The sequence below is a fragment of the Myxocyprinus asiaticus genome, chromosome 21, assembly GCF_019703515.2.
Source record: "Myxocyprinus asiaticus isolate MX2 ecotype Aquarium Trade chromosome 21, UBuf_Myxa_2, whole genome shotgun sequence".
NCBI classification, from domain to species: domain Eukaryota; kingdom Metazoa; phylum Chordata; class Actinopteri; order Cypriniformes; family Catostomidae; genus Myxocyprinus; species Myxocyprinus asiaticus.
Window position 1 is genome coordinate 8,831,835 of NC_059364.1, and position 13,264 is coordinate 8,845,098.

The window sequence follows — 13,264 nt, forward strand, 5'->3', positions numbered from 1 at the left end:
TAATGGAGCCGCACAGTCTTTTGCGACATGAGCGATTGGTTTATGCGATCGGCTAAATTACCGATCACCAGTGTTGGGTGTAATGTGTACAAAGTACTGTAATCTGATTACATTTAGTGTTACTTAACAAAATTAAGTAATCTGATTACAGTTACAGACATGAATCAAATTAAATTACTTGGATTACACATTTATTGCTAAAACAATAATATTGATTAATTAGAATGCATTTTATACTGTATTAAGTTCCTATGTTGATACTTTTATGTGTTGCTGTGTCAGCTAATGAGCATGTGCTCTAACAAACCACCTTGGCATTGAGGACACGTATCGAGGCGATGGAAATTGATTGAGGTGTGTTACTATGGACGCAGCAGAGTGTAGTTGTTTATTCAAATTGAAAACAAAAGTGAAGCATTTAAAGTTTTCATGTGCCCACAAAAATTCTCAGTGAGCTCTGTGTCAGCATGCTCCCAGCCCTGGCTGAGGCACGCAAGGCTGGGCCGTGGACAAATCCTCCTTAAATATCTGCGCTCCGCCTCATCCTCGCACGTCTCCCTCTGGTGTCCCTCTGCAGCTGCCGCGGGAGTAGAGGGGATCGGTTTCGGGTGTATATGGAAAGCAACGCTCATTCCCGTATGATAGAGGGATATATTGCTCACAAGGTGGGAACATTTGCAGAACGACGTCTTTTAGCAAAAGGCTTTTTGTGTTCTTTATGTACTGTACACAATAAAGCACAAAGACAGTGCTATAGCATTACAGATGCGCAAGTGATAAAGGATACACATCGAGTCATAGGACGTGAATATCGGCCAATACCAATCGGTGGCTAATCAATCGGAGCATCCCTAGTGTTCACACATACAGTGATTTAATCGCTGGAGGTCGCCAAGGGGCTGTATTGTTGGTCATAGTGACCGTTCCTACTGGTGGATGCCCTAATGTGATTGGTGGGCTGCACAGCTGGTCATATCTTTTAAAAATCTGATCACAATACAGATGGTATGTATTGCCATATCTAATTTGTCAAGGAACCACCCTTTTAAGCAGCAAAGTTTTCTTGCTGCTTAAAAATAACTATAAACTATATGTTAACTAGAAATAGTTCCTACACTGGAAACTATAAATATAAATGTGTTCATTTTTATTGTCTAATAACTATTTCCTAATGTTTTTGCCCTACATATGTATACTCTCCCTATACTTAATAAAGTTTTCTGTATATGTTTTCTCTTTCAGCCACCCAGTTCCATCACCAGCATCGTAGTTCAGGTTCAGTGCACCAATGAGCTGGTGGGGACAGTTATTCTGCATGAAGTACGGATAGTGGTGAGGGACAGAAATGACAACACGCCTCATTTCCAGCAACCTCGTTACTATGTAGCGGTTAATGAGGTGAGTATGTATACTGTTTATAGTATTTAACAGTTATTACAGCTGTGATTTTCTAACATTTTGGACTGCCAAATGAAAAGATATTTCACACAGACTTGGCCTAAATATGCATGTTACCTTCATTTTCCAGATAAAGGGATGCCACTTGCTATTTTAAATATTAGAGCTGTCAGAAATAACACGTTAACGCATGAGATTAAAGAAATGTTCCGGATTCAATACAAGTTGAGCTCAATCCACAGCATTTGTGGCATAATGTTGATTACCACAAACATTTATTTTGACTCGTCCCTCCTTTTCTTTAAAAAAAGCAAAAATCTTGTTTCCAGTGAGGCACTTACAATGGAAGTGAATGGGGGTCAATTTTTCTAACATTAAAATACTGACTGTTTCAAAAGTATAGCAAAAAGACATAAAGGATATGCATGTAAAAATGATTTTAGTGTGATCAAATGACTTACTAACCTTTTATGTGTAAAGTTATAGCCAATTTTACAACTTCATTACTATGACGAAGTAATGTCAACAAACCCTAAAACCTTAAAATGACTATATAAATGATGATTTAAACAACTTTACAGTTCAAAAAATACAAAAGTTTTAACAGGAAAATTTGTGTAAGTGCTTTTATAAATTTATATGCTTCACATTTCTGTTTAAACCCTGCAAAAATTGACCACATTCACTCTCACTGGCCTCATTCACTTCCATTATAAGTGATCAAATGCTGTCGATTGAGCTTAACTTGTATTGAAAAGTTTCCTAAAAGTTTAACATGTTATTTTTCTTAATCGCGATGACCGTATTTACCATTAATACAGCATAAACCAGCATAAACAATTGTTGGTGGACAGAACCTTTGTGATGTGTCCACCCAGACCCAATACTCTGACGCACACCACAAACACACACAACAGCGTTTCCCTGTAAGAGATAAATTGATGGAGAAAGGACCTCTTAGCGCTATTTGATGTACAAAACAAGCCCAGATGGGACCTATGCAAGGCACATTTTAATTACCACAGAAGCGCTCCAAGTCTTAACTACCACCAAAACACAGAATGTGATGTTTTTGTCTGCAAGTGTGGAGTTCAAAGCAGCGTTTGACGCTTACCTTGATACTCTGAAGCGAATCATGAATGTAGCTTCACAGTTGCTGTAAAGCAGATTGGAAAGCGGATAGCCACAGCGAGAGTTTTAGAGATTTAATGCCCATTGCAATGAATATGCAACTTATGAGGGGGACCAGTTCTTTCAATTAGTCAAACTCCCACTTAGACTTTGGGAAACATTTAATGTTATTTGAAACGGTTCTATTTTAGTGCATTTCTGTCTTTATACCGTGGAAGGCTTTGTTTAGAAAATGTTAATAAAGTGTTATATTGTTACATATTGTTTTGCTTTCTTTCCTAAAATATAAATAAACACATTTTGACAGGAAAAGAAGTAAATATGGTGTCAAATTTTCAAAATTTGCGATTAATCGCGATTAACTACAAAAAATGATTTGAAAAATGTAATCTACTGACAGCATTTTTAAATATTCAATGTAATAAGATCATGTGATGACAATGTAGTATAGTACTGTTTGCAATGTTTACCATTGCATAATGTGTACTGTTTCACATACTGTGCAGTATGCTGTAAATAGTAGGCTATTTTTTATTTATTTTTTGCATTTCAAACACAGCCAAGGTCTGACAGCACTTTCTCTGCTGTTCAGCTGCTCGAGATGAATTATCAGCATTTCCATGGTCTTTAATTTAATTAAAATGCCAGTGCTGGTAAACTATTTTTCTTAAATACCAGATGAAATCAAAAGTTTTTGAATTTTAAGAATTATGGTTTGTTTAAACTGAAAAGGTGAAACATGAATTAAAACTGTTGTGTCAGATGTGAAGGGGGAGGATAATTTATGGGTGCGCCAGGTGCTTCGACAAAAACATTCTTCTGCATAGGATGTACCTGTGCTTCCTCGCTCCGTCCTCGCCTCCTCGCGATTTAGAAAATTGATACGTCCTGCATTATGGCAGACTTTGATCGGTTTCCGGGTCACGGGCTAGAGGACGGAGGAGCGAGGAAATGAGGATGCAAAATTTAAGAAATGAAAACCACCCCATATCTGGTAGCTTGAAGACCATCTGTTTATTAGCTTATACCTAAAAGTTGACAAAAAATAACTTTTAAGAGATATGTATTTAAAATTCATAGGAAAAGTGACCAAAAATATTGATGACTCATGGGCATATTAAAGTTTTTGTCCAATAAAATGCTATTGGACAGTTTGGACAGAATGTCCCTCCCCTTAATACCACCTGCCAATAATGGCAAAGTAGCAAATCAAATTTCACAGCAGTGACGCAAACTAAAGCCTGTTTGCTTTTTTAAAAAGAGACAAGCTCTTCAATAAATTTCGCCCCAAATTTATCTTACAAAATGCATTAATTCACAAAAGAAAATTGCCCTCTTCAAGTGACTTCATGAAGCCTTTAAACTTTGTGGAACAGAGAGCGAGAAGGGCTGACACATGTATAAAGTCATTGTATAGTCCATTGACATACTCCATCTGTTATTCAGATCTTAAATCGTCTCGCCTTGGCCTCGGCTCAAATTTCTACTCAACATTATGCACACACACACACACACACATACACTCGACCCTACTTTCCACAAGTACAACCATGATGCCTATTTTTAGCTGTAATGGCTTTCATTTATTTGGAATATGTTTGAATATCTTCTATGCACGTACGTGTTAAGGGTGTGTAAACGGTTGGCTTCTTTATGACTGTCAATCTATCTCTCCTCTCCTTGAGGTCAAAAATAAAGTCATCCCTTTCTACTTGCCCTTTTGTATATGCAAGCAGACATGATCATGTGACCCTATGTGTGACTGTGCCCTGTTTTAGATCCAAAAATGCAGTGACTGAGTTCTTGGGGTTTCTGGGTGGTTGCGCTTGTTTTTTAGACAGTTTCCAAAAACAAACAAAAAAACAAAAACTTTTAAACCATTTTAGCAAATACATACATTACATACTGTATATACTTAATTATTAAATTCTAGAGCCATTGATATTAAGTCAAATGATAATTTTTATTTGTTTTTTTTTTTTTTTTTTTTTTTGGTAATGCCGTACTACATCTTGAAAATCAACTTATTAATGAAACTTGTGAGTGTTGTTACTGGTTCCTGTTACTTTTTATCAGGTGTAGCACCAGCTACACAGCTGACTGGTGATATTCAAAGAACATGGCAGCCAATAGCAAAATACATGTATTTTTTAAAAATCCTACAATTATTTTTTGTGACCTTGTATAAAATAAGAAAGAAGAAAAATTCATAAAAATAGCACAGTAGGTGTATTGTATTGTTGACGATTTATTTATTTATTTATTTTTTTTTTAAGAAAACTCAGATGGAAATTCCATCGCAATTTTAGAATGACCCAAGAGGTTTTATGTGTGTGTGCATTTGTGTATTTGAGTGTAAGCATATATGTGAGTCTCTTTCTTTGAGTCTTTCTCTCTCCTTCACTTTTTTATTTTTTTGTCTACTGTCCCCATCTGTTTTGTCTTCCAGGATGAACCAAAATAAATACACACACACACACACACACACACACACACACACACACACACACACACACACACACACATCTGTGTGAAAGGGTCACGCCTGTTAGAGAGTGTTGTTGTTCCATAGTCATGTAGTGAGTGTGTGATGTTTGTTTCATGTGTTGTTTTCTCTCCAGCTCACTCCAGTCGGTACCACCATCTTCACTGGTTTCTCAGGAAACAACGGAGCCACTGACATCGATGATGGACCCAATGGACAGATTGAATATGCCATTCAGTACAACCCAAATGATCCGGTACTTCTCCAGTTACATTCATGTTCTTTGTAATTAACTGTCAATTTAAATGCAATGATTTTGTGCACAGATTAATACTGAACCCTCCTACTGTGATATTTTATTTATAGTGGCAAGAAAAAGTATGTGAACCCTTTGAAATTAACTGGTTTTCTGCATTAATTGGTCATAAATGTGATCCCATCTTCATCAAATTCACAACAATTATAGACAAACACAATGTGCTTCAGCAAACAACACACAAACAATTGTAATCTTTTATGTCTTTATCACATCCCATTAAACATTCACAGTGCTGTGGAAAAATTAAGTGAACCCTTGGATTTAATAACTAATCAATCCTCCTTTGGCAGCAATAACCTCATCCAAGCATTTCCGGTAGCTGCGGATTAGACCTGCACAAAGTTCGGAAGGAATTCTGGACCATTCTTCCTTACAGAACTGCTTCAGCTCAGCCATATCCTTAGGATGTCTGGTATGAACAGCTCTCTTGAGGTCATTCCACAGCATCTCTATTGGATTAAGGTCTGTGCTCTGACTGGGCCACTCCACACACTTTTTTTTTTTATAAGCCATTCTGTTGTGGATTTACTTCGATGATTGTCCTGCTGCATCACCCAACTTCTACTGAGCCTCAGCTGGTGCACAGCCACCCTGACATTATCCTGTAGGATATCTTGATACACTTGGGAATTCATTTTTCCCTTGATGATGGCAAGCATTCCAGGCCCTGAAACAGCAAAACATACCCAAATCATGATGCACCCTCCACCGTACTTCACCATTGGGATGATGTTTTCATGTTGGTACGTGGTGCGCTTTTTACGTCACACATAGTGCTGTGTGATCTTCACAAATTATTCAATCTTAGTGTCATCAGTCCACACACATTTTCCCAGTAGTGTTGTGGACCATCAAGGTGGTCTTTGGCAAACTTCAGGCGTGCAGCAATGTTTTTTGTTGGAAAGCAGCAGCTTCTTCCGTGGTGTCCTGCCATGGACACCATGCCTGTTTAATATTTTCCATTTAGTAGACTCATGAACAGAGATGTCAGCCAGTTCCAGTGATTCCTTCAAGTCTTTAGCTGTCACTTTATAGTTCTTTTTTACCTCATTGAGCATTCTGCGGTGTGCCCTTTGAGTCATCTTGACTGGATGGCCACTTTTAGGGAGAGCAGCCACAGTATTAAATCGTCTCCGTCAACTGTGGACAGATGAATATCTAAGCTCTTCAAGATAACTTTGTAACCCTTTACAGCTTTATGCATAGCAACAATTGTTGACTGAAGGTCTTCTGAGATCTCTTTTTTTTTTTGCAAGGCATAGTCCAAGTCTGTCAGCAGATGCTTCTTGTGCTTTTTATAAGTCAAAGTATCTCTAACCCACACCTCCAATCTCATTTCATTAATTGGATGCCAGGTTTGCCAACTCCTGACTCTAATTAGCTTTTGTTGACATCATTAGCCTAGGGATTCACATGCTTTTTCCAACTTACACTGTGAATGTTTGAATGATGTATTCAATATGTACAAGAACAATACAATAATTTGTGTGTTATTAGTTAAAACAAATTGTGTTTGTTCATTATTGTAACTTAAATGAAGATCAAACCAGATTTTAAGAAAACAATATAAATAAATGCTGGAAAATTGTGCAATCTTTCTCTCTTTGTCTCTTGCAGATCTCAAACAGGACTGTACGGGTTGCTGGGACTCTGTCTGGTAATATTGTTTTGGCAGAGCGACTGAACTATGAGGAAAGAACTCGCTATCTAATTGTAGTCCAGGCCAATGTAAGATTATTAACACATTAAATATATCCTTTATTGATGTACCTTAAGTAACCATTAATTAAAAAGTTAAACTGTGTCCAAAAGAAAATAATTTTTACTCACCCCTTAGACTAAAATATATATATATACTGTTTACATTAATGGACTTATAATGGAAGTCCGTATGGCAAAACATTGCACTGGCATAAGAGCTTAAATATGCACTTTTTCAAAAACATAGCTACAAAACTTAAACTGTATACAGTATGTGTTGGAATGAGACTGGTGTGACAAAACTGTTTACTTACCTTGTCTGTGCAAAGTTAATTGTTGTTAACACCATTTTTGTTGGTTTGTTTTGTTTACAATCTGAGAGACCAGTCAAAATTATTGTCTGTGGTAATTGACAGCTTGTCATAGATGTTGTCAATAGAGCTGAACTTGTGTTGCACCCAGAGCAATCCTTTAAAGACAAACCATTTCCAGTAAAGGGCTGGTTTTTTTGTAGTGGCTAAATTTTAGTTCTGGTACTCAGCACTCTTTATTCACTCAAGTCAGATCACTCTTGCAGATCACTCTTTATCCTTTACTGTTCAATACATTTCTATACATACAAAAAATAATCTTGTCTTTTGGGCTAAATGGTGTTGGTTCTTTTAGGCTGCCAGTTTGCACAGTGCACATTTTCTTTTTAAATTCCAGACCTTCCTCTAGCTGTCTCTGAATAACCAGCATCCTGATTTACTTCCAAATGCATCCCTCCACCCTCACATGAGCTGCATACACAAGTAGCTCTGAACTCATCTTGAACAGTGTCTCTGTGAGGTATCCAGGAGCCAAAGGCCATTGAGCATGTTTTCATAAAGCCAAATTGCTCAAAAAAATGCTTTACTTCAGGGCTGCAACAGCTCTCCTTCAAAATGGAATGACTCAGGATGTGGAAAATGAGGGAATGGCTTTAAAATGTATCCTGCTCTCTCTCTGTCTTAAATCTGATTGGAGCAGAAATGCAGGACTTCCTGATTTGTTCCTTCCATCTTTTTTGTGTGATTTTGTTTGATATTTTTGTTTGGTGGTTTAATGCAACCTCCTCTTCTTTTTTTTTTTTTTTGTTGTTGTTGTTGTTGTTTTTTTTAGTTTATCATGTGGAGAGTTTTGAGTTTGAAAAGTAACAGTACTGTGTTTCCATAGTACATTAAATATTGTTCTTTTAAGAAATTAAGTATTGTTCTTTTCCCTCATTATCATTCTTTCACTCTCATTGTATTTCTCTCTCTGAATGCAGATCTGTGAACCTTTGTAAATGCTGTATCTAAAGGTCTGTAACTATGGTAACATGCCTGCTTTTTTTTTTCCAGGACCGGGCTCCATTTCCAGGAAGTCGTCGCACAGCAACCACCACTCTAACCCTGGATGTTTTGGATGGAGACGATCTGGGTCCCATGTTCCTCCCGTGTGTTCTGGTCAACAACACTCAGAACTGTAACCCCATCACATACCGTGTAGCCATTCCTGAGCTCACAGACCCAGTAAGAACTGATTAAGAAATTGAGAAACCAGCCTAATCTGCTTTGCTAATCTTAAACTGATCTATCAGTCAGACCTAGCTGGTCTCCCAGCCTGGCCAAGCTGGTGAAATCTCACTGGTCCAAAATCCTGCTCCACATACACTCACCAGCCACTTTATTAGGTACACCTGTACATCTACTTATTCATGAGATTATCTAATCAGCCAATTGTCTGGCAGCAGTGTAATGTATAAAATCATACAGATATGGATCAGAAGCTTCAGTTAATGTTCAAATCAACCATGATTTGATCTCAGTGATATAGACCGTGGGATGATTATTGGTGCCAGATGGGCTGGTTTGAGTATTTCTGATCTTGGGATTTTCACACACAATAGTCTATAGAGTGTAAAGAAAATGGTTAGGAAAAAAAAAACATCCAGTGAGAGGCAGTTCTGTGGGTGAAAATGGCTTGTTAATGACAGAGGTCAGAGGAGAATGGCCAGACTGGTCCAAGCTGTCAGGAAGGTGACAGTAACCCAAATAACCACATGTTACAACAGTTCTATGCAAAAAAGCATTTCTGAACACACAACACGTTGAACATTGAGGTGGATGTGCTACAGTAGCAGAATACCCCTCCCGGTACCACTACTCTCAGCTTAGAACAGGAAACCGAGGCTGCATTGGGCACAGGCTCACCAAAACTGGACAGTAGATGATTGGAAAAGCATTGCCTGGTCTGACAAATCTGGATTTCTGCTGAGGTACACAAATGGTAGGCCCACTACAGACTCAGTTTTCTGTTCTTGGCTGACAGAAGTGGAACCCAACGTGGTCTTCTGCTTTTGTAGCCCATCCGCCTCAAGGTTCGACAATACAATACATGCTCAATACAACTGCACAGAGTGGTTACCTGAGTTATCGTAGCCTTTCTATCAGCTCGAACCAGTCTGGCCATTCTCTGTAGACCTCTCTCATCAACAAGGTGTTTTCGTCCACAGAACTGCCGCTCACTGGTTGTTTTTTTGTTTTTCGCCCCATTCTCTGTATACTCTAGAGACTGTTGCACGTGAAAATCCCAGCAGATCAGCAGTTACAGAAATACTCAAACCAGCCCATCTGACAACAACAATCATGCCATGGTCTAAATCCCTGAGATCACATATTTTTTTCCCATTCTGATGGTTGATGTGAACATTAACTGAAGCTTCTGACCCATATCCACATGATTTTATACATTACACTGCTGCCACACGATTGGCTGATTAGATTATCGCATGAATAAGGAGATGTACAGATGTACCTAATAAAATGGCCAGTGAGTGTATAAAAAACGTTATATTAAACATCATGTTCGACAGCAGTTTCACGTTCGGTGTGAACAGATATATTGCTTGTCACTGAAAACTTGGTAAGGACACGGTGTAAGGTGCTCAAGCTGTTTTTTTGGAACATGGTAGCTGTCTTATTTTTTTCTAGTCGAGGTGGTTTACCAGCCCCAACCAACTTAAAAAAGATGGTCTGCAAGGTCCACCCTGTGGTAAACCAGCTGATCCACCATCTAGAATCTAGACCAGATAATGACCATCAATGCCTGCTCAGACCAGCTAGAAACCATGTAAAACCAGCTATTTTCCAGCAAGGATGTTGTCAGATCTTGCTTTCTACCCTGAGCTATGACCATGATGCTCAACATTGTGGTTGTTTTAGCTAGATATAAAAATAGGAAAATGTCTTAACCTGACTGGAACACTTGAACTGCTCACAGACAGAATGACCTGAGGAGGTGCAGCGGGCAGCTTGTGAGTTCTTGAGAACTGGGTATCTGCAGGAGAGTGTATACTTTGATGGAGAGAAACAAACTACACACCTCATGTGGTACCTCCATAGATTCATGAGCAGACTCGCCAAAAATGGCAAACAGGTTGCAAATGTTTTTATCTGTCTGCTGGTAAACACTTCCAAGGAAAAACTAGCTGCTGCGTTTGCCGAAGTTTGTGAGATTCAAGACATCAAATCATTAAGATTTCATTTGTTTGAAACACTTAGTAACAAGTGAACAACACCTGAATATTTTGTATAAAATATATACTTTATATTTATTTGCTCTCAGGGTTATGTCCAATTTATACAAAACAAAGCGCAGCTGGTCACTTTAAAATGCAGTCAAATGGCTTGTTCCTGTCTAAGGGGGCAGTTATTGGCCAGAATAGGATTTAATGTGGTACAGATTTGACTTTAATAGTCAAATGTCTGAATACACAAGACTAAATGGAAAGTGAAAATAGTGGCAATAGGTGAAGGATAATGTACAGTTAGCCAGTCATTATCGCAAAATAAATGACAGGGTGAAAAGGACCCCGACTCAAAGTGGAGTCCCATTTATTACATGGCTTACTTATTATATGGCTTACATTCCTAACAAATAAATAAATTAATTGACATTAAATATTTAAATATAATGCCATTACGCAAGAAGAGACATGTTTGTCTGTTTGTGTAGACCTGCTTGTGAAAAATTGAAAGCTCTATTTTTATTTTTGTCATTGTGTTGTTGGTGTATTAGACCCTTACTGAGTTAAATGTCATTTCATATTTTCCATCACTTACGCTGCTCATACTGACCTATGCTTGGCAAAAGATGAGACACAGAATGCAGGGACAGGAAGGGTGAGAAATGAGGGATTTAGATGAGAAAAAGAGGTGCATGATGAAAGTTGGCTGGTGCAGATGGAAAAATGAGATCAGGGACAGGAGTAGAGACCAAGAGGGAAAGGACCTTCTCTGAGACCACAGGGTTCATCACCCATCAAAGACAGGATGTAGAGCTTAAATCAGCCCCCAGGTGAGGTGAGCTGGGGGTGGGCAGACCTCTAAGGAGGTGGATCTCTCTGGAGTTGAAGTGCATGTTAAATGAGTCCAACACAGAGATGGCTGATGTTTGCTCAGGGGCGACTTAGGCAGCGTATTAATTTATGCTAAACTATGTTTCTGTCACATATGCTGCACTCCTAAAGGCTGCCATTTCTGCATCAAATAAATGTGCTGCACATTTGCTCTCTCTCTCTCTCTCTCTCTCTCTGTCTCTCTCTCTCTCTCTCTCTAGCAGTTAGGCTAACTTTTCGCATACCGCACATGTTGGCAAATGTAGTAAATAAATTGGATATTCCATGCATACACAAAATTCACATACTATGCACAGTATACACACTATATTGTATAATGGAAGAATAGTAATGGTAGTATGCTACTCTGAAAATTTTCACATACTATCATTAAAAAATAGTAGGCAAGATTCAGTGTATACTGTCCAATATGCAGTAAGCAGTGCACTAGCATTCCATTACGGACACAGTAACCCATTTTTGGCAGGAATAGTGAGGTATTACTAAAGTTAATTAATAAGGCCACATATTTCTCCATTAGAGCTGGTATATGGTTTGAGAGTCCTTAATCTGTCCCCAGGCACGGATTAATCGGTTTAATGCCTGCTGGAGAGTGGGATTATGGGCAGCACATCTCAGGTGGGCAAGAATTCTTATTTACTGCCTTTTCATATTAAGATCTAGCATATGTATTTACACTTATATTTTAATGAAGTGGCCATCCCAAAAGAGATGTTTCCTATAATCATACCTTTTGGACTGTGAATCTCATCTGTAGAGAACAAACTGTAGTGCCAGATTAATGCATTGGACGAACTGCAGCATTTGTGAAGTATCTTTATTTTTGCTTTTAGTCCAGAGGAAATCTTTATTGGCCAGTTGTTGCTCTTTCATAGTTAAAGAGACATAATGGCATTATCGGTTATGCTCTGATAGCATAGGTCAGATAATTTGGTTTTGGAAGAATTTGATGAGTTGTTTTAGTTTCTATTAAATTGTCCGACTTTTGGAGGCAGACTTTGCTATTTTGGCAAATCTGAGCTCAGCCTGAGCCATAGTTGAGGTCTTTTCTAAAACTATGTTGGAGACTTGTGATATTACTGGGGTCTTTATCTCAGGAGGAACATCTAAGAAGCATGAGACTAGACTCTCCATTTAATCTTAATGCAGTCCTGGAAAAACAACTTGGATATGAAAGCGAAAATATGTATGATATTCTTTTTCATATATGGCAGCTTGTATTTATGATTCTCATCATGTTGTTGACTCCAGAGATGAAGTTCAATGTATATTATGGTGCTTGTGCTATGGTACATGTGATGGATCTGCCTTAAGCAATATCAGCAAATCACAACAAAAAGTCTGTAGCCAAAAAACAAGGAGCAAAGTGAGGGTGTATCGTGACAGTTTTTTATTAGAACTTGCTTAGGCAAGTAAAAATGTGATCTCAAACAACACCATTGGTGAGAAAAAGGTTAAAAACCAAAATATCAGCAAAATGCAGTTCAGTTCACATCATATAATTTGTGAAGAGAACAAAAATATTTCAGATAACATATGGTTGCTCTGGCCTTTAACTCTCTCTCTCTCTCTCTCAGAGGACAAATCACAGCAAAACCTAACCAGGACTAGACACTTTAAATAAATATCAAACTGACTGACTCACTAGACAAGACACACTGAATTTAAAGGAGGTGGCCAGAACCATATACATACAGAAGGGGGAATTAACAAACACAATATTACACAAACACTGAAAACACATGTCCTGGAAACAACATTATATAAATTAACCAAAATCAGAGCCATGGATATAATTTTGGTAAAT

At 38.1% G+C, this 13,264-nt stretch overlaps 1 protein-coding gene across 1 annotated transcript in view; it reads left to right on the plus strand.

Moving 5' to 3' along the window:
* The window catches only part of pcdh15a (protocadherin-related 15a), a 283,761-nt gene that overhangs the window by 120,086 nt on the left and 150,411 nt on the right, over positions 1–13,264 (plus strand). The window contains exons 6-9 of the mRNA XM_051648198.1: positions 1,243–1,398; positions 5,151–5,270; positions 6,951–7,061; positions 8,399–8,569. Of these exons, the coding sequence (XP_051504158.1) occupies positions 1,243–1,398; positions 5,151–5,270; positions 6,951–7,061; positions 8,399–8,569 (558 nt within the window). The remainder of the gene's footprint in view (positions 1–1,242; positions 1,399–5,150; positions 5,271–6,950; positions 7,062–8,398; positions 8,570–13,264) is intronic.